A 22,199-nucleotide genomic window follows, 5' to 3' on the forward strand; every position below is an offset into this window, starting at 1 on the left:
CAGAAAATCGATCAACAAAGTGATCAAGGACAGGCCGAATCTTAAAAAGACAGTCACACTCAGGGTGATCTCGTGGCAACGCTAAACCATTATCGACAAAATGCATAATCCGAAGCAGAAGCAAATACCTGTCACGACTTATGACTGCTGGAAAAATAGCAGTTGCCATCAAGGGACTAGTAGACTAATATGAAGACATTGATGGCTTCCTTAGCAAGGCCATCAAAAAAGTTAAACCCAAGAACTTCTTCATCTCTTCAAGATTTGTGGGAGTCCACCGGGTAGCTCTAGAGTGTGGCTTAAGACTGGCACTGTTGTCCCTCAAAAACTGTTCGGCATACAAATTAGTCTGCTCAACAATCTCTGCCAAAAACACATCGTCCATAAACAACTGAAAAAAAATTATCGGCAACATTTTTCAGTATTCACTCTACACCCTGGAACACCAGTAAAGTCTGGCAATGCCGGCTGCACCATGCCAGGGGCAACCCAGAGGTCATCACTTTCAAAGGGAAGCCTTACAGCCCCAGCCTGCAGCCCAGATGCCTCTTGCCGCACTACACCAATGGGAAGCCTTGCAGCCCCAGATGCCTCTTGCCGCACTACACCAACAGGAAGCCTTGCAGCCGCAGGCTGCAGCCCAGATGCCTCTTGCCGCACTACACCAACGGGAAGCCTTACAGCCCCAGGCTGCAGCCCAGATGCCTCTTGCCGCACTACACCAACGGGAAGCCTTACAGCCCCAGGCTGCAGCCCAGATGCCTCTTGCCGCACTATCGGCACATCAATCTCCTCCTCTAACACAGGCACTTCATCCGAGTATCTTCATCATCCGATGATTCCATATGGAGAGAAAACTCACTGCCAGAATCGTCCCCTGTCTCCTCTGCCTCAGATGCAGAGTCAGTCTCCGAACCATGGTCAGAGGAAGACTCAAAAAGCAAACCAACAACCTGCTGAGCAGTAATCCTGCGGCTAGCCATTATACTTACTAAGGAAGAAGACTGCACAAACAAGTCAACAACAACCAACACTGTGCAAAACAAGTAAGTAAAGAAATGTGTACCTTTATCACAAAGATCTATATACTCAAAAAACTATAGAATTCACTTACAAGAGACAGCTACACTCACCAGCACCTACTCTTCAGTGACACAGCAAAAACAAACGATATCTCACTAGAAAGAAAAAAAAACAAATTACTCACAAGACAACAAAATACACATCGAGCACAAATGCAAAAAGTTTTTGACACTCAAAAACCAAACATACTGCTATTATTACACCATTTGCAAAAAACAATTCATGCAGAGAAATGAAACTCATTTACATTGTACAAAAAAAGTCTCTTACCAAACACATGCAACTACACAAACAGCAGAACCACTAGTAACGAAACCGCAAACTGGAAAGAGCAAAAGCCTTCACCTAGAACATAAAAGAAAGAAAAAAAACAGAATACATATTAAAAAGAAATTGCCCCCTGGAAGCGACCCTTGCCCAAGGGGTCACTTCCATTTTTATTTAAACTAATTCCCTGGTGTCTAGTGGGGGTTTCTGCCTCCCCTGGGGGCAGAAAGGGCAAAAAAGGGGCCGATCTGCCCCGGGGGGGGGGGGGGGGCAGAATTCCCATTACAAACAAAAATGGCCCCAGGAAGTGACCCTTGCCCAAGGGGTCGCTTCCATCATATTTTTTAAATGTACCCTGGTGTCTAGTGGGGGGTTTTGCCCCCCTGTTGGCAAAAAAGCCAAAAAAACGAGGCGATCTGCCCCCAGGGAAGGCAGAATATCAAATTAAACAAAATTGCCCCCTGGGAAGCGACCCTTGCCCAAGGGGTCGCTTCCCATACAATTCACAAATAAATCCCTGGGTCTAGTGGGCTTTTCTGACCCCTCTGGAACCAGAAACGGCCGAGGAAAAGACTGATTTGCCCCCATGGGGGGCAGAAAAGTCTTAATTAAAAATTAGCCCCCAGGAAGCGACCCTTGCCCAAGGGGTCGCTTCCTTTTCACAAAATACACATCCCTGGTGTCTAGTGGAGCATTCCTGCTCCACGATCGCGACGCTGTGCGCGATCGTGAAGCAGGAATGCCCAGCATTGACACATCAGGGGAGAGGAAATACTCTTTCCTCTCCCCCGATGCCTCAAGGCATCCTAAAATAACCCCCCCCGCCCCACTGGAGGTAAAACACCTACCTCCTTGCTGGACGCGCTGGAAAGAAATGATTTTCAGCGCGTCCAGCGCTTCCTGATGACATCGTCATGGGGAAGCGTGGGGGGGCTCGGGGGTGGCAGCAGAAACTCTTCCGCTGTCATCCCCCTCTGTGGGGGCAAGATAGATGCCCCGGGGGGGAGCGCCAGCGCTTCCCCCAGGGGCTGTGCTCATGACGGAGCGGTTCCGTCGTAAGCACAGCCCAACCGATGCTCATGACGGAACCGCTCCGTCATGAGCATCGAAGGGGTTAAATGAAGCAGTTGTTTTCCTTTTTAAATGCATCCCGCTTTCCTTAAAGGAAAACGGGATGCATTTAAAACAGAAAAAAGAAACTTTTCAGTTTCATTTTTTTAAGGGCAGGCAGTGGTTCCTGGGACCACTGCTTGCTCTTAAAAATATTTTCCCAACACTCTCAATTTGCGAGTGGTTTACCACCTACTTGAAGTAGTTTTGTGTTTTGTGACCGCAAATGCAGCCGCAAAACAATGGTACATGCCATTTGGACTCGCTATTAGGAAGAGACGCCCTTGGCACGCTGCTTCCTAATAGCGAGTAGCAAACGCTATTTTGCAAGTCAGTGACTCGCAAAATAGCGTTTGTACAAACCACCCCTGTATTTTTGCGGTCGCAAACGGGTTGATTTCCCTTTTGCGATGGCAAAAAACGGTCGTACATCTGGCAAAAGATGATTTTTCCACAGACAAATCTGTTTACTTGAAGCCCTCCAGTTAATTCGCAGAGAAAGGCAGGATTTTGAGGGAAGCAGAGCGAATGTGGAAGGATGAGGAAAACCGGAAGCTGAAGAAGGTAACCTATTCTGACCCATTGTATCAAATACATTCCAATCAGGAGTACATTTTCAATTTATAATTATCAGTCTATTGCCTTTGTGCACAATCTCCTCTTCCCCTTTTTAACACGTATTTACAAGTTCTTCATTTACTGTTTAGGTCTTGGCTACTGTTGCCAGACCTGTTGTTTCCAATAAATAGTATATACTTAAGACTAGGTTTGGGTCAGCCCCTCGCTCATGACTGGTTGACTTTGTTTTCTTGCTCATATGTCTGCTTTTGACTTGATGGTGTTTCCTCCCTACTCTTGTGTTTGTGCTGATCAGGAGCTTTTGTGTCTCGCATTGTTTTGACTGGATACATTGTAGCCTTTTACTTGACCTTTACTTGATGAGACTCTTCATTTTTATTTTGCACTCACCAATGGACAGCTAGTGTTACTTTGCTCTCTCCCTGCTTGTGTTTTTTGCTCCACACCTCAGCACATTCTTTTCACTGGCCATCATGCAAGCTGCACCCCATGTTGCTTCCCATTTTCAGTATTTCTTTTTATTTTTTATCTATTTTTTTCACAAAAGCCCAGCAGCTGATAATTGTCATTTGGGCACTCACTTCTATTTTTGTACTTGCACACACTTAACTTTGCTTTTACTTTTATTTATTGGTCTAACATTGATGTCAACCGAGATTGTTAAATAAAAAATGGCTGCCTGAGATTGCATGCGTCATGTTAATGTTATTGATATTTCTAAAGCTCGAACTGCCACCCGAGGGTGTTCTGGCACTGCTTGAAGTCCTACCTGGATCCAAATGTGAGAGAGGGGAGGTAAAGCAGTAAGTGCGCCTAGCTAGCAAAGATCCAAGTCTTCAAAGCCTTTCTAAAGGCCAGTAGGCTTGGCATGGCTCTAAGATGCATCGGGAGTCCATTCCATGCCTTAGCAGCCCCGACCGCGAAGCTTCTTCCCCCCCAATTGGCTTTTTTTACAAACGGTACCGCCATTAGTTTAGCGTCAGAAGAGCGTAAACATCTGGTTGGTTTATACCATTGGAATTGCTTTTTTAGATGGTTGGGTCCAGTCTGATAGAGTGCCTTGTATACTGTGCACCGAGCCTTAAACTGTACCTGTTTTCGCACTGGCAGCCAATGGAGTCTTCTGATTTCTGCTGATATGGAGGCATGTTTGGGAATGCCAGTCAGCAATCTGGCTGCAGCATTCCGCAAGAATTGTAATTTATTTATTAGTCCTTCCTGGATGTTAACATATAGACTGTTGCAATAGTCCAGTCTGGACATTACTAAAGCTGTGATGATTATTTGATGACTATCTTTGGGCAGGACTGGCAGGATTTTCTTACAGGCTTTTAGAATGTATGAGGTGGAGGAGACTACTGCGCTCACCTGATCCTTGAGGTTGAGTCTGTTGTCTATCCAGATTCCTAAGTTTTTAGCCTTTTTGACCGGCGTGGGAAGAGGACCTAGTGTGTCTGGCCACCATTCCGGGGTCCAGAAGTTAGCATCATTGCTGAATAAAGCCACCTCCGTCTTTACTGGAATTCAATTTAAGGCAGTTTTGAGCCATCCAGTTCCCCACAGCTATCATGCAATCATGAAATCTGTATGCTGTTCCTTGCAATTCTCCTGGCCTTAGTGACTCCACAATGTGGGTGTCGTCTGCGTATGAGGTCAAATTAAAACCCAATGATTCAATCAGGGGAGCAAGAAGTGAAACATATATGTTAAAAAGTGTAGGGCTAAATGATGACCCCTGGGGGACCCCACATGGGAGAGAGTAAGGTTTAGTGGCAAATTCCCACAGGGTAACTGTCTGTTGTCTGTCTGACAGAAATTATTTCAGTAGTCTCCATGCCTGACCATGTACTCCGATCTCCCGCAGCCGGTCCATCAGCAAAGCGTGATGGACCGTGTCAAAGGCCGCAGAGAGATCCAACATTATGATGGCTGCTTTACCTCCCTGATCTATAATGGCTCTGATTTCTTCTGTCGATTTGAGCAGTGCAGTTTCTGTACTATGGCCACTGCGGAAGCCATATTGTGTGGGGTCTAGTACCTGAGCTTTTTCCATGAAGGATCTGAGTTGTTCATTCATAACCTTCTCTGCTATTTTTGCGGGAAGAGGGAGTCGGGAAATAGGTCTGTAATTATTCACGTTTTTAGGGTTCAGACTCTGCTTTTTGAGCAATGGTAGTATCGATGCCTCCTTCCAGAGTTTGGGAAAGTATCCTTCCACAAACATGGCATTAATAATGGAGGTCAGAGTGGAGACAACAGGCTCAGCTGCTCGTTTTAAAAATGAGACTGGGCACAGGTCGGATGGCGAACCTGTTTTCACTTTCAGCAGAGCGTTAGAGATGTCTATTGTGATGATGTATCAAACTCGGTTAAACATTTTACAGGATTGGGTCCAGTCTTTACCTCAGGAGGGTGCGGGGTAAACGTATTAATCTTAGTATTATTGAAGGATGAAAAGATGGCATCAACTTTTTCAAAGAAAATGTTTGCGATTTTGTCACACAGTACTTGATTGGCCGGGATGGGCAGAGGAGCTGGATATGGTAAAGCAGATACTGTTTTAAAAAGTTCTTTTGTGGAGTTTTTGGCTGAGTTGATTTTGTTCATATAAAAATCTTGTTTTGTGTCTTGTAGCATTTTTTTATACTTGGCTAGGCCTGCTTTATATTCGTTTTTTTCTTTGTCCTTATATTTCCTTCTCCAGGCTCTCTCTAGATGCTTACAGACCAATTTTTGGTCTCTGAGCTCTTGGGTATACCATGGGGAGGAAGGTTGTATTCTGTTAGATCGATGTATTTTCATTGGGGCAAGTAAATTTCCGGCTGATTCCAGTCAGTTTGTATATTGGAGCACGGCCTCGTCTAGGTTTGTTGGAGTATTGAAAGAGGTGGACGTTAGTACTTCTTGTAATTCGTTTGGGGCTACCTTGTTCCATGCTTTACTAGATATCAGTTTAGATATTGGTTTCACGGCTTGTCGCTTAGGTGTAGTCATTGTACCTTGCAGCACATACATTGGTAACCATTTTAGAATGTGCTTTCTGTTGGTAAAACGCCACTGGAAAATTGCCTGCAATGCAGGTCTATTTTTAGGTCGAGCCCTGAGCCAGCGTGCAAGCGGTGCTCTGGGGTTGATCTGGGGCTTCTTTTAGTAGGATATGCCTTTTTGGGCTTCTTTTGAAGGGAGTTATGCTAATTTATTTGAATTAGAGGTGGTAGGGGCATAGCTGGACAGTGCCTGGGCCTGGGACAGCTGCAACGCCTTTGTGATGCGAAAAGGCGGCCTCTGTGCTGATGAGAAAATTCTTCCACGACTTTAGTGTAACAGCCGGACTCCAACTCATCGCTGGCATATGTGTGGCATATGTGCGGCTATCCATCTCCAAAGGCCACCTCCTGCGTCCTCCTCAGTTTCAGCCTTCCGAGCACCCCCTGCTCCGGGCTAGGTCCCGCCCACCGCCATCACTGCAGAGTGCCACTTCTGTGTCCGACTGATCTACTTCTACAACCCACCTCGCGCAAGCGCCACCACCGAAACCGCCATGAGGGATGTAAGTGGTCATATGGGGGTTCAATTTGCTCTCTTTTCAATGTCAAGGACTAGCCACCGCACCCACCTTTCCGCGGGGTAGACCTGCTCCTCAACTCTTGCCTCACCCTGTGTTGACAACAGCTCAGGCTTGAGTATTCTTGCGTTATCGAACAGAGCATAGAAGCAGTCAGAATCTTATGAAAGTCCTTTGAAGTGCATCCTACTCGTGGGGACCTTTACACCTTGATTTTGAGAACGACCTGTTTTTATTTGTTAAAATGCTTTAGTGCTTTGTCACAAACATATTCGCCTTTGAAAATACAATCCACTGATTAGTTTTTATTAATATTTGTGAAAATGTATTGAATTTCTCACGGATGTAATCTTCTATAGTGGTGTTTGTCTATTAGAACCAAATGGTTTCCTGGAATTATATAGGTTCTCAGGAGCCATAATGGGTTTTTTTCACAGGCCCTTCTAAACACTAATACTTGTTTCATGATCCCTTCTGGTTTCTGAGATGCCACATTGTGCAGTGTGCTAGGAAAGATTTTCAACAAGTGTTTACCTTTAGCTGATCCCCCCCAAGGGAAGGATCTAATTGAAAAGAGTGGACGATATATGACCCTGTCATCGTTAGTAAACTGCCTAGGTGGGACGTCTTGTACAGTGTGTCTGCCAAGCACTCGCATCAAATTGTTTTTGTAGGGAAAGGGTCAAGGGCTAATGGGGCTGGTAGTTTCACGTGGAGTTTGATAGGAGAGGGGCATCGTCCTTTTAGCACTACTATCGGTGATCTGTCTAATATCATCTCGGTCTGTTTTTACTCAGGGGAGAATGGCTATCTACAGTAAAAGTATAAAGTACAACCCTCACCTGTCTGGTGTTAGATTTAGAGATAAGGAGGTTTTAAACAACTAACTATATCAGAGTGAACATCCTTGTTGTATTGAACATTCAACTGCTCCTCAATTTTTCATCCACTCTACTCAATTTAAATGGAGTTGTCAAGTGGAACAAGCAGTGCAACATCTGAAGACAGACTCCACAGGTTTGACAAACGGTGATCCAGGATAATGTAAATCTTTGCACTTCCTGAACTTCACAGCTTTGTTTTCTATTTATCTTGAGGTATCGTAGCTGGCAAACAAAGCTTCAGTTAAAAAACACTGACAGGCTAGCTTACATTTGAGAGGATGTGCTGCAAAGAAACGCAGATGAGGCCAAGAAAAAAACTGCCATTCATAGAGCACCTGACAAATTAGCCCCTAGTATATCCGTCTGACCATTAACAATCCTGTTTTGTTTCCCAGTAGGTGGAGGCACTCCTGTCTTCCTATCTTGTTTGGATGTTCTAAAGTAACCGCTTTAGCTGAAGCGATAACTTAACTTTGACATCATAACAAGAGAGACTTTTGTACTAAGCGCAATTGCAAGAGACTGTTTACAAAGATTATTGCAAAAAGATTTAATTGATCACTTGGATTAATGGACTAAACGTCAATTTGAGATTAATTTTATAGCAAGCAATTCAGTTGCTTGAGTATTTGAAGAGAACCTTCTTTTTCATATAAATGTTTCGACTGGACCCACAAATGAGCTTTTGGCTTTTCTGTTTATACTTTAAATTGTACTTGGTTGGGTGGATTATTTATTTCGTTTTCAGGCGTGAGTTGTACAGCTAACAATGTCCTTTAAGTTTCAAGGGCTTGGTGGGCTACATATAGAATATGTGATGTATTGGCAAAGTTGCCTAAGCTTTAGGTAATCAAATAAATGTAGCACTATAGTAGTTAGAAAACAAAAAGTAGATGTATTTTACAATTGACAAAATAGGTGGATGACAGAAAGAAAGACAGGAGGAAATGAGGATGAAAAAGGTGGTGGTCTGCTTTATATGTACAATGGGTAGGATCCCCTAGTAAGCTGTGTGAATCTTCTGGGTCCTGACTATTTCAGACTGTAAGGGGTGACACTAGCAGTCTAGCATAGAGTATTATTGTAACCAGCAAAGAAAACGTACTGCTACCTGGAGTGGGAGAATTTGAGTGTTGAAATAGTAAAATTAAAAGTACTAAAAACAATTGTGTAGGGAAGTGGAAGAAGTATCTGGTTGTAATGGTTTATTTAGCATAGAGGTCAGGGGAGAGGTAATATTATGGGTTTGTCTTAATATATCGAGTTCAGTGTTAAAGTTTATAAAAGAAAAGAAACTCAGCGCAGTGTCCTTGAAGCTTTGCCATGCTCAATTTTACACTTAAACAAGTATTTGCAATGCAAATAATCTCGCATTTAAGCGAATTTGAGGTATTGGCATTTTAACCTCTTCTGTGCCCATGACGAGATAGTCTCGTCATGGAGCACGGTCGCGCTGTGCCCATGACGAGACTATCTCGTCATGAACCCCACCCACTAATGCAATGCCCGGCACAGGAGGGGGAAAGGGCGTGGCACTGAAGGGGTTAAAAGATAATGCCTTTTATTTACGTTTAAAAAAACAAAAATAATAGGCATTGTCATTTACAATGCCAATAGCTTAAACTCGCGTAAATGCGAGACCTATTGCATTGCAAATGGCAGTTTTATACATCTGTTAGACCTGTCAGCCTTAGGATAGTCTGCCCCCAACATTTTGCCTCCCTCCTCCACTTTTACTGATCTTGTTTTTGCTGGCATTACGAATCTGAGCACTTGCCCACTGCTAACCAGTCCTAAAGTGAATGTGCTCACTCCTGTAAACATGGTAAGATTGGCCTATCCACAATTGGCTTATTTAATTCACTTATAAGTCCCTAGTAAAGTGATACTACATGTACCGGTAAATTAAATGCTACTATTAAACATGACTCCGGCCTGTCATTGCAGAGCCTGTATGTGCAGTTTTAAACTGACATTTCGACCTGGCAAAAAAACCTTTTAGAAAGGGATATGGAATGCTCACTCATTTACTCAAAAGTCATCAAATGTATGAATGCTCACGCTGAAGATTTGGTGTGCAAGCTTGGAGTGTGCTCTGCCCCAGTAGCACGAACGTTGAATTGCCAAATAAGCTGTTGCGCTGTCGCGCCCAGCAACAAGCTGCACTGTCATGAAGACACAAGTCCATGGAATGTAACCACAAGAATCCAACTTCAAGCCAAAGTGGGAACACTGTGCAGCACAATGTTCAGCAGTGCGAGTCATCTTCATCCCACAAAAACATCAACCATTTATTTTTGCAGAATTTTGTTGTGTTAGTGTCTTAATATTTTTTATTGATAGTGATGTATGGTTCAATAATAATATTTGGCAATTTGTATGTTGTGTGATACAGATATTGTTTTCGTTGTGTATTTTGGGGGGTATCCATGATTGGTTGAAGTTTACAGCACATTACATTGTTATAAGTTAACATCATGGTTTAGTTACATTAACTATGATTGAGTTTTCACGAGAGTATTAACGTTGTGGTTCATGTAGTGTTTGTTTAGTTTTCTATTGGGTTAGAGGTGACATGTCTTGTTTGAAATTCACGGAGGGTTTCTAGTGGGCTTCACCTGTGCTGTACGCAGTAGGTTTAAAGACCACCCGCTCATTTGGTGCACCGCTTTTGAAGCGTCTAAATCAAGCAGTTATGCTGCTCTGCTAACCAAGACGATGAGACATCAGAGTTTTTAAATAGGCTATTTGAAGCAGTGTAAGGGCAGTTATTATTTTTGCGGTTCTTATTTGGATTCACATATGCTTTGAGGCAAACAGTTTAGCATGGGTTTGCATGTGGCACAATGCACTTAGTTTGTTATCATGTTTGTCTTTTGGTTGATTCAGTGTATCCATTTCGGTAGTTCTATTGCTTTGAATTGCAGTAATGGGCGGCACGCATTCGCTCAGGGTTTTGTTTCATTTAGGTGTATTGCTATGAAATTATTCCAGGTTACTGATGGGTTGTTTTTGCACTACAGTTAACCCCTGAAAAAGGGCTTAAGGCCCAAAATGCCTTGGGTGTATGTATGCACAGCTCCATAAGAAGAGACGTGTGTCTAACACACCTTTGAAACAAGCCTGGATGGGCAGTTTCACAGCATGTACAACTGGGAATCACATACGCCTCTATATTGAAACTTTTGATGAATAAACGTGGATTACAATGGACTACTTTGGCTTGAAGTTGGATTCTTCTGGTTAAATTCGATGGACTTGTGGCTTCATGGCAGTGCAGCTCGTTGCAAAATAAACCATTTGTCAGGCCCAAATCTTCCTTTTTAAATGCAGATATGTCACCCCTAGAGTAGGCTATGGGCAACATAGAAAGCAGGACCAAATGTATTTGAAAAGTAGTGCATGTCCTGGTAGTCAAAAACTCTTAAATTTGTTTTTCATTAATAAACAGCCCATCTCCCCCATAGTATAATACTGGAGTTTCCTATTTTTCAAATGGGAAGTGATCAACAGTTCACGTCTGGCATCTCTGGAATCACAATTTTAAATCATAATTTATAGTGAAGACGGATTTTAAATTGCAATTCTGAAAATGCCACTTTTAGAGAGTTGGCATATTCTTGCCTTAGCCATTTAATGCCTGTAGCCTGTCTCTGGTTACATGTAACTGACAGTTGTGCTTTGTTTTATTCCTCCAAGACAGCCACACACAATAGGGAGCTTAGGTGTGCCTGAATGGATCATCACTGACAGAATGGGAGGGAGGAGCTGGGTACATCCCCACATACATCTAAATAGGCTGTGTCTTGCCTCCACACAAAGGGTTGCATACCCCCTCAATCAATCAATCAGGATTTATAAACCATGCTTAGTCACCTGATAGGGTATCTAGGTGCTTGCAGGGCCTGGAGGCTTATTCGAACAGCCAGATTTTCAGGGCTATTCGGAATTCCAGAAGTGAGGTGATGGTCGGGAGGTGTTTGGGGAGTCTGTTCTAGGTCTTTGCTGTGAAGTGGGAGAAGGAGCATCCTCCACCTCTGCTTCAGTAGATGTGGAGAGTATGGGCAAGTGAAAGGAAGGCGGAGCGTAGTCTTCTCGATGCTCCGTGGAAGTTCAGGCTGTGGTTAATGTTGGCGGGTCCTTGGCTGTGTAAAGCCTTGTGTGCATGGATCAGGAGCTTGAATTGGCATCTCTTCTGTACTGGGAGCCAGTGGAGTTTCCTGAGGTGGTGTATAATGTGGGATCGTCAGGGAAGGCCAAGGATCAGTCTGGCTGCGGCGTTCTGTATGGCAGAAGTCCAGTGGCGGCTGGTAGGGAATAGTGGTGAGACGGCAGGGGAAGGTGAGGGGGTTAGGAAAAAAAAAGAAAAAAAGAAAAGCAACCTTACCTGGAGGTCCCCATCACAGCCACCACTTCTTCTCCAGCAGGAAGCACCCAGCCTCCCACAATCCCCTGACCAATCACAACGCTGCTTTAAGCAGCGTTGTGATTGGTCTGAGCGCTGTGGTTTGGCGCTCAGACAGGGGCTTGGAGACTGGGCATATTCTCCACAAAGGCTGTGTGATTACATGGGCAATTGTAGATGTTTCTGTAGCTGAGTTGCGTCTGGTGATTACGAAATTAAAGTATTAGCTACGCTGACTTTTTTTTACTAATGTACTTTTGACAGTTCAAACTTTTTGAATGAGGAAACTGAACTGTTTGCCAATGACTATACAGATTTCAAAGTCCATATGGCGATTTTACGGTGTTTCATTTTATTCCATGCCACTGTTCCAAAATTCACCTAATCAATGTACTATAGTACACATGTTGAATTGTTTCCCTTTTGATTCGAAAAATCTCTTCTCTTTGACAGCAGCAAAAATCTCTTAATGGATATGATTTTGATTCTATTGAAACCAATGTTGTCATAATGATTACATCTCTGCCCTTTAAAGGTCAATTTAATACAGCCTCTGGAATTTATCTCAGGCCTAATATCTGTCAACTCAGGGACAAGAAAAAAGAATAGCACATCAACTAGCAGCAACTAACCACAATGCTCCCTCACAAAAGCTATGCAATTGCTTATCTAATTCTTTTAAAGAGATGATTACTGAGCTGACACACAACCTCCGGCAATCTAATATGTTGAATAGACCAGAACATAAGGATCTCGATCAACCAGCCTGGTCCTCCTTGCAACTGTGAAACAGATTACAGGATTGATCGCCTCCCTTACTTCAACTTCCCCACTAGATGTCTGTTCAGTACATCAGTTATACAAGGTAGTTAGGTCTATCATTCTTGTGCTGATGGACCTTTGTAACTCTTCTTTCTGTTTGGCAAGATGTTCTGCTAAGAGGAGAAAAAGCACTTGTTATCCCCTTATTGAAAAGCCCCATGTTTGATTGTACAATTCTGTCAATGTATTGTCCCATCTCTCTGCTACCCCTCTTTGCAAACATTACAGAATTAGTGGTCAACAGGCAGTTTATGTGCTTCTTAGAAGCACACTTGCTCCTCCATTCAGTACAGTCTGATTTCTCGAAAGGCTTAAGTACATAAACTGTTTTAGCAAAAACCACCAACAATATCGTCCTTATTCTGGATGATGGAGGTGAGGGAGTCCTGATTTTGCTAGACCTATCGGCTGCCTTTGACATCATTTCACATTATATTTTGCTAGAACGCTTAACTGAGATTGGTATTACAGGTATGTGTATAACTGGTTTGCTTCCTTCTTACAAGGCTGCACAGAAACAGTCTATTTGGCCAATTACCAGTACCAGCAAACTAACTCCTACGATTGTACTGCAATGATCAGCACTTAGCCTCACATTATTTAATCTACATGTGGCTCTGCTAGCTATACTGATAACTTGTTTGAATGTAAATTATATGCTTATGACAACAATACTCAATTGATCCTAAGGCTGGACTGGAACACAGAATTGGGATCTTATTAATTTTCTTTGTGCTTCAAGGAGCTCGCCAAGTGGATGAAACACAACTCTGTGGTATTAAACAGAGAAAAAACGGAAGTCGTAATTCTAGAAAACCCCACCATGTTGTCAGTTGAATAGTGGCCTGTATCATTAGGTTTGCTTTCGGTCGTCTCCCAACATACCATGAACCTGAGAATCATTTTTGATTCCAAACTTAACTTTGAGGAGCATTACATATCACACTCATCACCTGGTTTTGACTGCTATTATTAGAAAGAGATCTTCCCTTCGTTACATTCTCCTATAGGAAAGACTTAGTCCAAGCTCTGAAAATCTTCACATTGGACTATTGCAACCTTTTATTAACTGAGTTTCCAAAATACCTAATACACAGCGTACAGATATTACAAAATGCTGATGTACAAACAATTGTGGTACTAAACATAAGCTCACCCATCTCTTTAGAAGACTTAGAAAACAAAATAAGTGTCTAGCCTAAAGCTTTATACTTGCAGGAGAGGGTAAGCAGAGCAGTCTGTCCCTCTCCAATACTAAACAAAATCTGTCTCTAACTGTGAGGACACCAATTAAAATAACATGAGATTCAGAAATATTCTTACCTCCTTCCACACGACCAGGAGGCAACCATATCGTTACTCTAAAAGAGCATCTTCAATGTCCCTTAAGTTTCCTACTGCATCGAAACTGGGATTGTAAACCGCACACTGCAGCTTCCCACTGTCCTGGTACATGATGAACAGAAGGCCTCTTCTGACCATTAGTTCTCCACATTCACTGCTAAGTTCTTCCCCTCAGGCCTCACTATCGACACGACAGTCTATTACAAACAATACGCCTTTTTTCAAACAATGAAAAATGATTATGCACCTGCAAAGAGAAGGGAAAAAATATACTGACAAGGCTAATTGCATTTCAATTGAGGGCCGTAGTCAGGCTATGTTAACACAGCAGTTTATATGAACTTCGAATACATGATTATACATACACAAGTACAGCTCTAAGGATAAGTGCAACACTTGAATAAAAGAATAAATGATTACATGTTTCAACTGAACATTAGTGCACTCATATTACACCTCAAATTCCTACAATGATTACATTTCATGAATCCATTTAAATGCTTCACACATGTTAAGGCAGTTAAGATACACAGGGACGTATTTGCAATGCCTCAGTGCCACCGGAGCATCGCTTTTTTTGACGCTTCCTGCACATAAACAATTGTTCCTGCAGCTCAGCACCCTTGCAACATGGCAGCAGGATGCCTGCGCTGGCTTTAGGAAGCTATTTTTGCATAAACGGTAGGGAAAACACAGGGGTGCGCCATATTTTTGTGAATCCGACACTTTCCTGCATTTTGAAAATGTCAGAGTGCGGTGCTGCCAAATATGGTGCAGCTCCGCTCTCCGACATTTTCTTGTGAATATGCCCCTCAGGGAATATAATGTCATCTAGGAATATATAATTGCAACATTGTGACATATAAGGGTTGGAGCCTAATGTATGCTGCTTCACTTTGCATTTGTATTGTTTATGAACTCAAAACCAGCATAAGTGAGTGTAAGAAAAGCTAAATTGCACTTCTGGTGGTGGGTCATGTGGGAAGGAAAAAGAGCATATCTGCGGGGGGTGTTGTGGGGGTGGGGGTGGGAGGCACTTACCCGAAACAGAATGAAGGAAATAGGAAAAAAGGAAAACTAAAATTTAACCAAAAGCCCACTGAAGTGGATGAGAAGGATCTCTGAAAACTGAAAAAGTAAAACAGTTAAAAAAAATAGGGAGAAATCAATGATGCAAATAGAACTGATACTATAGAAAGCCCAATAGTAATTTTTGTACTTTTATATCCTAATTTACAGTTGGAAGGATGTCGCTTCATCTCTATTAAGAGTGTATTTGACCTAATGGTCCTCATAATACAGACGATAGAACATTCTCATGCAATATTCAAGCTGCGATATTATGGTACCATACCCATCTGAAGTCTTCATACATAAATTGCAAAGACGCCGTTTCAGTCCTGTCATGAAGTGGTTATCAGTACTGGGCAGAGTTTTTAATATAAGACCCACAATCTAAATAGTGTTTCCAATTTTTGTAATTTTAATCTAATGCATATAAATGTCATGTTTAATAAATCGGGGATATAAAGAGAACATGCTTATACTAACATCTTGCCTTGTTTTCTAGGAGAAGAAACCGTGATTGCAGTCCCCCATGGAAGTCGCAGTGTGAGAATCACAGTGAAGGGGCCAGCGCACGTCTGTATGAAGCCTTTCAATTATGTATTACTCATGCAATATATATAAGCATACAAATCAAATGTAGATGAACATTTTCCTATCAAGTAATAATGCATTTTCAATGGGTTTAATGTCATTTTAGCTAATTTAATAAAGGGATAATTCCTGTTCAGAACATTTCCTATATTCAATTTTCGCTAAAGTAAACATTAATCATGCTTCATATATATGCCAAATTATCAAGATCAATAGGAATGGCAATTAAACTTTTCATTGATCTGTATTAGAGTAAAAGGGGAACTTCAACAGTGCCTCACTCCTTTATGGGGCACATGTCCCACGGTCTTGCACACAAGCAAGGATCCCTGAGTCTGGTTGGCTTTCTAATTAGCCACGAAAAAAATATAAACAGTGCTTAGCCCTTCACGGGGGCATATCTATGTACATCTGTGCATAAAAGAGGGGCTAGAATGCTGCTTAGATTTTTTTCTTAGTCTCAAAAAAGTTTCAAATGAGGCCTGGCACCTTGTTGGGGCATGTTACATTATGTAATGTTATGTGTATTTGTCAAGCGCACTATCACCTGGAACGGTATCCTGGCGTTGAGCAGGTGTGTGTGCCTAGTCCTGCCTCTGGTAAGTTGGTTAATTAAAAAGCTAGGTCTTAGGCTTCTTGCAGAATTCAAAAAGAGAGGAGGAGGCTTCTTCAGGGTCTGGAAGCAGGATGCAGTGACGGTGCTGACTTGTGTGGTCACGTCTAGTTTGCAGTTGATTATTATTCTAAGGTGATCCATATAGTTGGTGGGGGAGCCCATGTAAGTTGAGCAGCTGATAGTACTGTGTGTGGGTGTTGGACTAAGTTTGGCTGGCCACCAGCCAGAGTCCCATGTTGTGGTGTTCTTTCCGAAAATCACTATTTCTGTCTTGTTAGTGTTGAGCTTGAGACAGTCGGCTTTCATCCAGTAAGCGACTTCGATCATACAGGTGATTCACTTGTTTTTTGTATTGTGGGTCTTGTCTCAGAAGCAGAGTACGAGTTGCATGTCTTCAGCATAGGAGAGGATGTTGATATCACGTGTGCAGATAACATAGGCCAGAGGAATCAAGTATGGGCTGAAGAGGGTGAGACTGAGGGATGAACCTTGAGGCACTTCACAGATATGTTTGCAGGCTTCTGAGGCGTGAGGTAACCGGCTGATTGCTTTGTTTCGAAGGAGTGGATCCTGCATAGAGTGGGTCTTGGATTCCAATCTCGTTCAGGCGCCTGATGAGGATGGGGTTTGTGGCCATGTCAAATGCAGCAAAGAGGTCCCTAAGAATAAGGGCTGCCATGTCTCCTCTGTCACGGATCATGTGGGTGTCATCTGTGGCAGTGATAAGTGCTGTTTCTATATTGTCGTTAAGCCTGAATCTAGATAGCATGCTGTTGAGCAGCTGGTGGTTGCTGAAGTGGTAGGTGAGGCGTCAGTTAAATAGTTTCTCTAAGACCTTTGCTGGGTATGGCAGGAGGGAGATGGGTCTGTAGCTAGAAAGCATGGCTGGTTCAGTGGTTGGTTTCTTGCGTAGAGGCATGACGGTGGCATAGTTTTCATTCCTTATAATAAAAGAAAAGGCAATGTTCTTGTACCATTCAGTCTTGCCCAGATTGTGGAATATATATTAAATTTAAGTGAGTGGGGCCAATATTTACATAAGAAAGGTTTGAGGCAGTACTGTCCTCCAACAGGTTTCTACAACATATTTTTGAGAGAGACCACTTTCCACATACAGTCACTGGTTTATTTTCTAATGATTATGGTAATACTTATACCAAGGTCCCAGCACTGATGATCCAACCAAACATTAAAAAAGTTTGCATGACCTATACTAGAATCCTATTGAACAGTCTTGTGGCAGTGATGCAGGCCATTCCCCAGGTGGAACACATGGACTTCTTAAAAGATTAAACTATCATCTGATAATACACTATGCCTTTGCCAGGCAATTACTAAAACTGAGAACTGTCTCAGTGCAATGGACATCTTGTTGCTGGATGCAGAAAGACCTTTGATTGTGGTGACCCTTCTAACAGAAACTTGAGTTTGAGAAGGAAGTTAAGAATATTGTGCATTCATGAGACAATTAGCCAAAGAACTCTATATTTCAAAGCGCTGTGTAAACTTCTCCCTTCAAATTTCACAATTCAAAAGAGAAACAAAGCAATGTTGCCTGCTCCTTTAACTCCTATTCTTACAAAGAATGGAACGTCTCCTGGTCTGTATCAGAAACATCCCAAATGTAGAAGACAAAACAGTTGCAAGAAAGGATATAAAACTGTTTGGCTAGACAGATGTTGATCTGTGTGTTGCTTGGATATGAATTTACCTTAAATAAATGAAAAGACAAAAGGCGTTTGGCGAAATAGGAGCAAGTTGGTTTAATTAAACGCTGCAGCTTAGAGAGCCTGGACAAAATGTGTTTGCTCAAAATCTCTCAATGTACAAATGTACAAAGTTTTGGCCATTAACTTATACAGTTCATGAGGTACAATAAAACGTTCTCTACTTGCAAAAGAGCATCTGAGTCATAAATCAATTGTGTGTGCATCTGATAAGGACACACATGGCTCTTGACCTCAGGGAGAGGTAATGTGGGCCAGTGTTCATGTGTTCAAATGTCCGTGTAAGGAGCGTGCGATCGTTATGTGTGGTGTGCATGTCGTGTCCTGATTGTTTGAGTGTACCTATCTCCATGTGGTATCTAGCTTTGTGGTAATTCTGGGGAATGAGAGCCTTTGGCCAAATTAGCTTTATTGTAGCCAATTATCTCAGACTTGTTTGTGGTGCAACTATCTACCTGTGGAATCGATCAGGGTGTTCCCTGGGTGTGCGTGTTTGCCTGAAATGTATGGGGCAACCCTTCTGTGACTTGTTTACCAATAAACTTGGGCATGGGTCACAGGACCTTTCTGACCACGTATCTCTGACTCAGGGTTGATGGGGATGGATCATCTTGGGTGAATCCGACAGTAATGATGTGAGTTCATTGGAACTCCTAAAAATAACATGGCTGCGACTGGTATCATATTATTAACATTACCAACATGGTGCATACAGTTGTCACATTGCACATTGACGTTTTTTTCTTACTGGTGTTGTCAAAGGTATGTTTACTTTGGTCTGAATTTATATTGACATTGTTCTTATTGGCAACAATAATATTATCGTACGAGCATGGATTATGACATACATTGGTATCATTATTGCTGATGTCGGCGCAAGTTACAGTATACATTGACATTGCATTGACAGACATTGTTGAGGTTATGTGGGCATAGGCTGTGGCATATGTTCACATTGCATTTACTGATCTTGCCGTTGTCGGGCCTGCTCATATTGTGACATTCATTGACATCGTATTTACCCATCCCAACATGTGGGCGCATGTAAAATTGTTGCCACTCGCCTTGCAGGCAATCCAAGAATATTCAAGGGAGTTCGGGACCATCTGAAACATATATAACTATTTTGTATATGCTATACAGTATATATGGGAATGAAGACCTGAGAAAGACTGAATCTTTCAGTAGTCAGTGGCCAAGAAAGCAAACCTTTATTATGGCATTTATTTACTACACAAATATTCAACTGATGTTAAAATACAGACAGGTTTGAAGCATGCTCAGCTCGTTAAATGTTTTCGTTGTTTTTAGCTCCCTTATAAAATAGCGCTCAGGAAGTGTCCCCTGTGCTATGTAGTGTTGCAAAATATGTGTCTCTTAGATAATGAGAGCAGAGCACGTTAATTGCAATGCAGCTCCTGTGGTAAACTCCTGAAAGGTGTCGCGTGGCAAATGCCTGTAACCTTTTGTGAAGAATAAACAAGCTCCTGTGGGGGATTCGTCGGTTCTTCCCGGAGAAAGACCTAAAAATCTTGGTCCAATCGCTAGTTCTCTCTAGACTGGATTATTGTATTTCTCTTCTGACTGGCCTACCCAAATCTCACCTCTCCCCCCTCAAATCCGTCCTCCATTCAGCAGCTCGCTTCATTTCAGGGTCCAAACGAAGTGACCACATCACTCCTATCCTGTCTTCTCTCCGATGGCTTCCCATCGAGGCAAGAGCTATTTACAAAACGGCCGGCATCACCCACAAAGCCTTGCACACTTCCTACCCTCGCTATCTGGCGAATAAACTGAAATTGTCTGGAGGCTTGAGACCTTCTCGGAATGCGGAAAAGTTTCTGCTTGAGCCCCCCTCCTTCAAAAGGGAAAAATGGATGGCTCAATCATTCTCAGGTAATGCGGTGAGAGTCTGGAACTCAGTTCCTCCATTGCTCCGTGCCACCACCTCCAGCCGGATCTTCAAAGCTGACCTCAAATCTCTTCTATTCCAAAGACACTTTCAGAACTAATTCCTTCATTCTCAGACCCCGCCAGGAAGTTCGTTAGTCATTGTAAATTTGTACATTTTTTTTTTTGTACATTCCTTGCTTGCTGTGTTTGATACTGTGTCCTGCTATTTTTATAAAGTTCCATTGTGTAACATTTCTCTCATGTAACGTAACTGGTTCTATTGTACAGCGCTCTGACTCCTTCGGGTAAAGTCCGCGCTTTATAAAAATGCATTAAATAAATTAATTAATAAAAAAAAGTGACACGTAGGATTCCCCCACAGCAGCACATCTGGTTGAAAGATGGCACGCGCGTTGTGTTTAATGTGCAGATGCGGTCCTAGCACAAAGGGGAGGCCTGCGGGTCTTGTATTTCATTGCGTGGCAGGCATAGGTCTTGGAATGTAAATGTGCAGTGAATATGTGTAAAACGGGGCTTCCTACTATAAATCACGTCATTATTATCCCCAGACAGACGGGAGCGCGTCTGATCGTGCTGCTGACACTGATGGACGGTCTAAGTTGCTAACCTGAGCCGCGGCCTGGTCTTATCTTTCTCATAATTGGACCCCGCTAGACTAAACACTGCCCGGGATTCACAGTGCAAGAGAGGAGGAGGCTGCCCCGTGCGCACTGGGGTTTAAGCCTAAAATTGGCATCTGTTACCAAAACGCAACCCGAGATAAGATCAACGGGGCCCATTTCACCCGATCCCCAAAACATCTATTACATTCAAGACATCGCACTGGCATTCTCTGTCAACAAAGCGGCTCCGGGTTAGACATTCAAGCAGACGTTAGAAGTGCTGGGTGGCTTTAGCCTTAACTTGTTCGACCAATCAATAAAGGCGCCAATTCTGTGAGGTTTGAAAACGGAAAAATGAGGGACGCCAAATCCGACATTTAATCTTACAAATGAGCTTTGATGACCCATCTATGTGCAGACATACCCAATTAAGAAGATAATCTCTCAAAAATGAGTCTTCAAAGAAACTAAAAAAGGCAAGTTTTCGTGACATCAGAGTGTGCATGCCTAATGCGCCCCCCAGGGCACTGGAGTATTACAGAAGTGGCCGCAGGTGCGTGTGCTGCCCCTTCTGCAATGCTGATGTGGCCTCCGAACAAATAGTGCTGCTGGCGCTAACTTAAGAGCGTGACCCCTCGTTATCGGGGGCACATGACGCAATGTAAGTGATGGAAACAATTTGCGCCTGTGCCATGTATTGGATGTGGGGGCAGAGACAAAAGACGCAATTAGGAGTCACACCGACTTTACCCCCGCAAAAGGGTGGCGCACAGAGCAGTCCTTGGGAGGAAGTAAAGGGGGTCCCATAGGTTCCCCCAAGGGTTCTCTGTCCCCTATTGATGTGCAGGCTGGGTGTTGCCTGCACTGTGAACGACAGAGACGGTAACTCAAACACCTGCTTCGCGTTTCACTAATGAGCTGCCGTGGGGGCTGGCGCAAGGGTGCAGCTGCCCTGGAGGCTGAACATTGATTGTAATAGGGCACACTGCTTGCACCTCGTGCAACTTCTTAAACGTGTGCCACATCGCAGAATGGGGCAGGGTGCCCCTATCATAATACGTCCCTCTGTGTCTATGCTCAAAGCCGATAATCCTGACCTTAATATTCTAGCACAGGCAAAGACAGACCTGCACAGTAAACCACGCTTTGCATCATGTATCTATGCAATCTCTCATTTGCTGTGCATGTGTTTGTGTTCATTACAATATTAAAGTCATACATATCAGTTTTGAAAATTCTTGTTGTCATTGAGTTTTATGTGTCTCTAGATGGAAGCTTCAGTTCCATCTGCAGCAGCGGAATCAGCAGTGAGGTGATCGCACGTACCTGGGCTTTCTCCCCCTCCCTCGCCGCCACACGCCATCAGAGGCAGCCATAGGGGGAGACTACAGTACCCAGCAGCCCCCTCTTGCACCGCCCATTTCCGGCGGAAAGCGCGCCCGGAGGCGCTACTTCAGCAGCGGCTCCCCCGGTGGAGCGGGGGGTCTTCAGTTCCATCTGCAGCAGCGGAATCAGCAGTGAGGTGATCGCACGTACCTGGGCTTTCTCCCCCTCCCTCGCCGCCACACGCCATCAGAGGCAGCCATAGGGGGAGACTACAGTACCCAGCAGCCCCCTCTTGT

The 22,199-nt window shown here is 43.3% G+C and overlaps 1 protein-coding gene across 2 annotated transcripts in view; it reads left to right on the forward strand.

The window, feature by feature from the left end:
• Positions 1-22,199, forward strand: part of ADAMTSL3 (ADAMTS like 3) — a 2,432,792-nt gene that overhangs the window by 1,560,638 nt on the left and 849,955 nt on the right. For both annotated transcript variants that reach the window (XM_085644288.1, XM_085644289.1), the window contains exon 8: positions 15,630-15,704. In XM_085644288.1, the coding sequence (XP_085500414.1) occupies positions 15,630-15,704 (75 nt within the window). The remainder of the gene's footprint in view (positions 1-15,629; positions 15,705-22,199) is intronic.

The sequence above is a fragment of the Triturus cristatus genome, chromosome 3_1 (assembly GCF_964204655.1).
Source record: "Triturus cristatus chromosome 3_1, aTriCri1.1, whole genome shotgun sequence".
Lineage (NCBI taxonomy): Eukaryota > Metazoa > Chordata > Amphibia > Caudata > Salamandridae > Triturus > Triturus cristatus.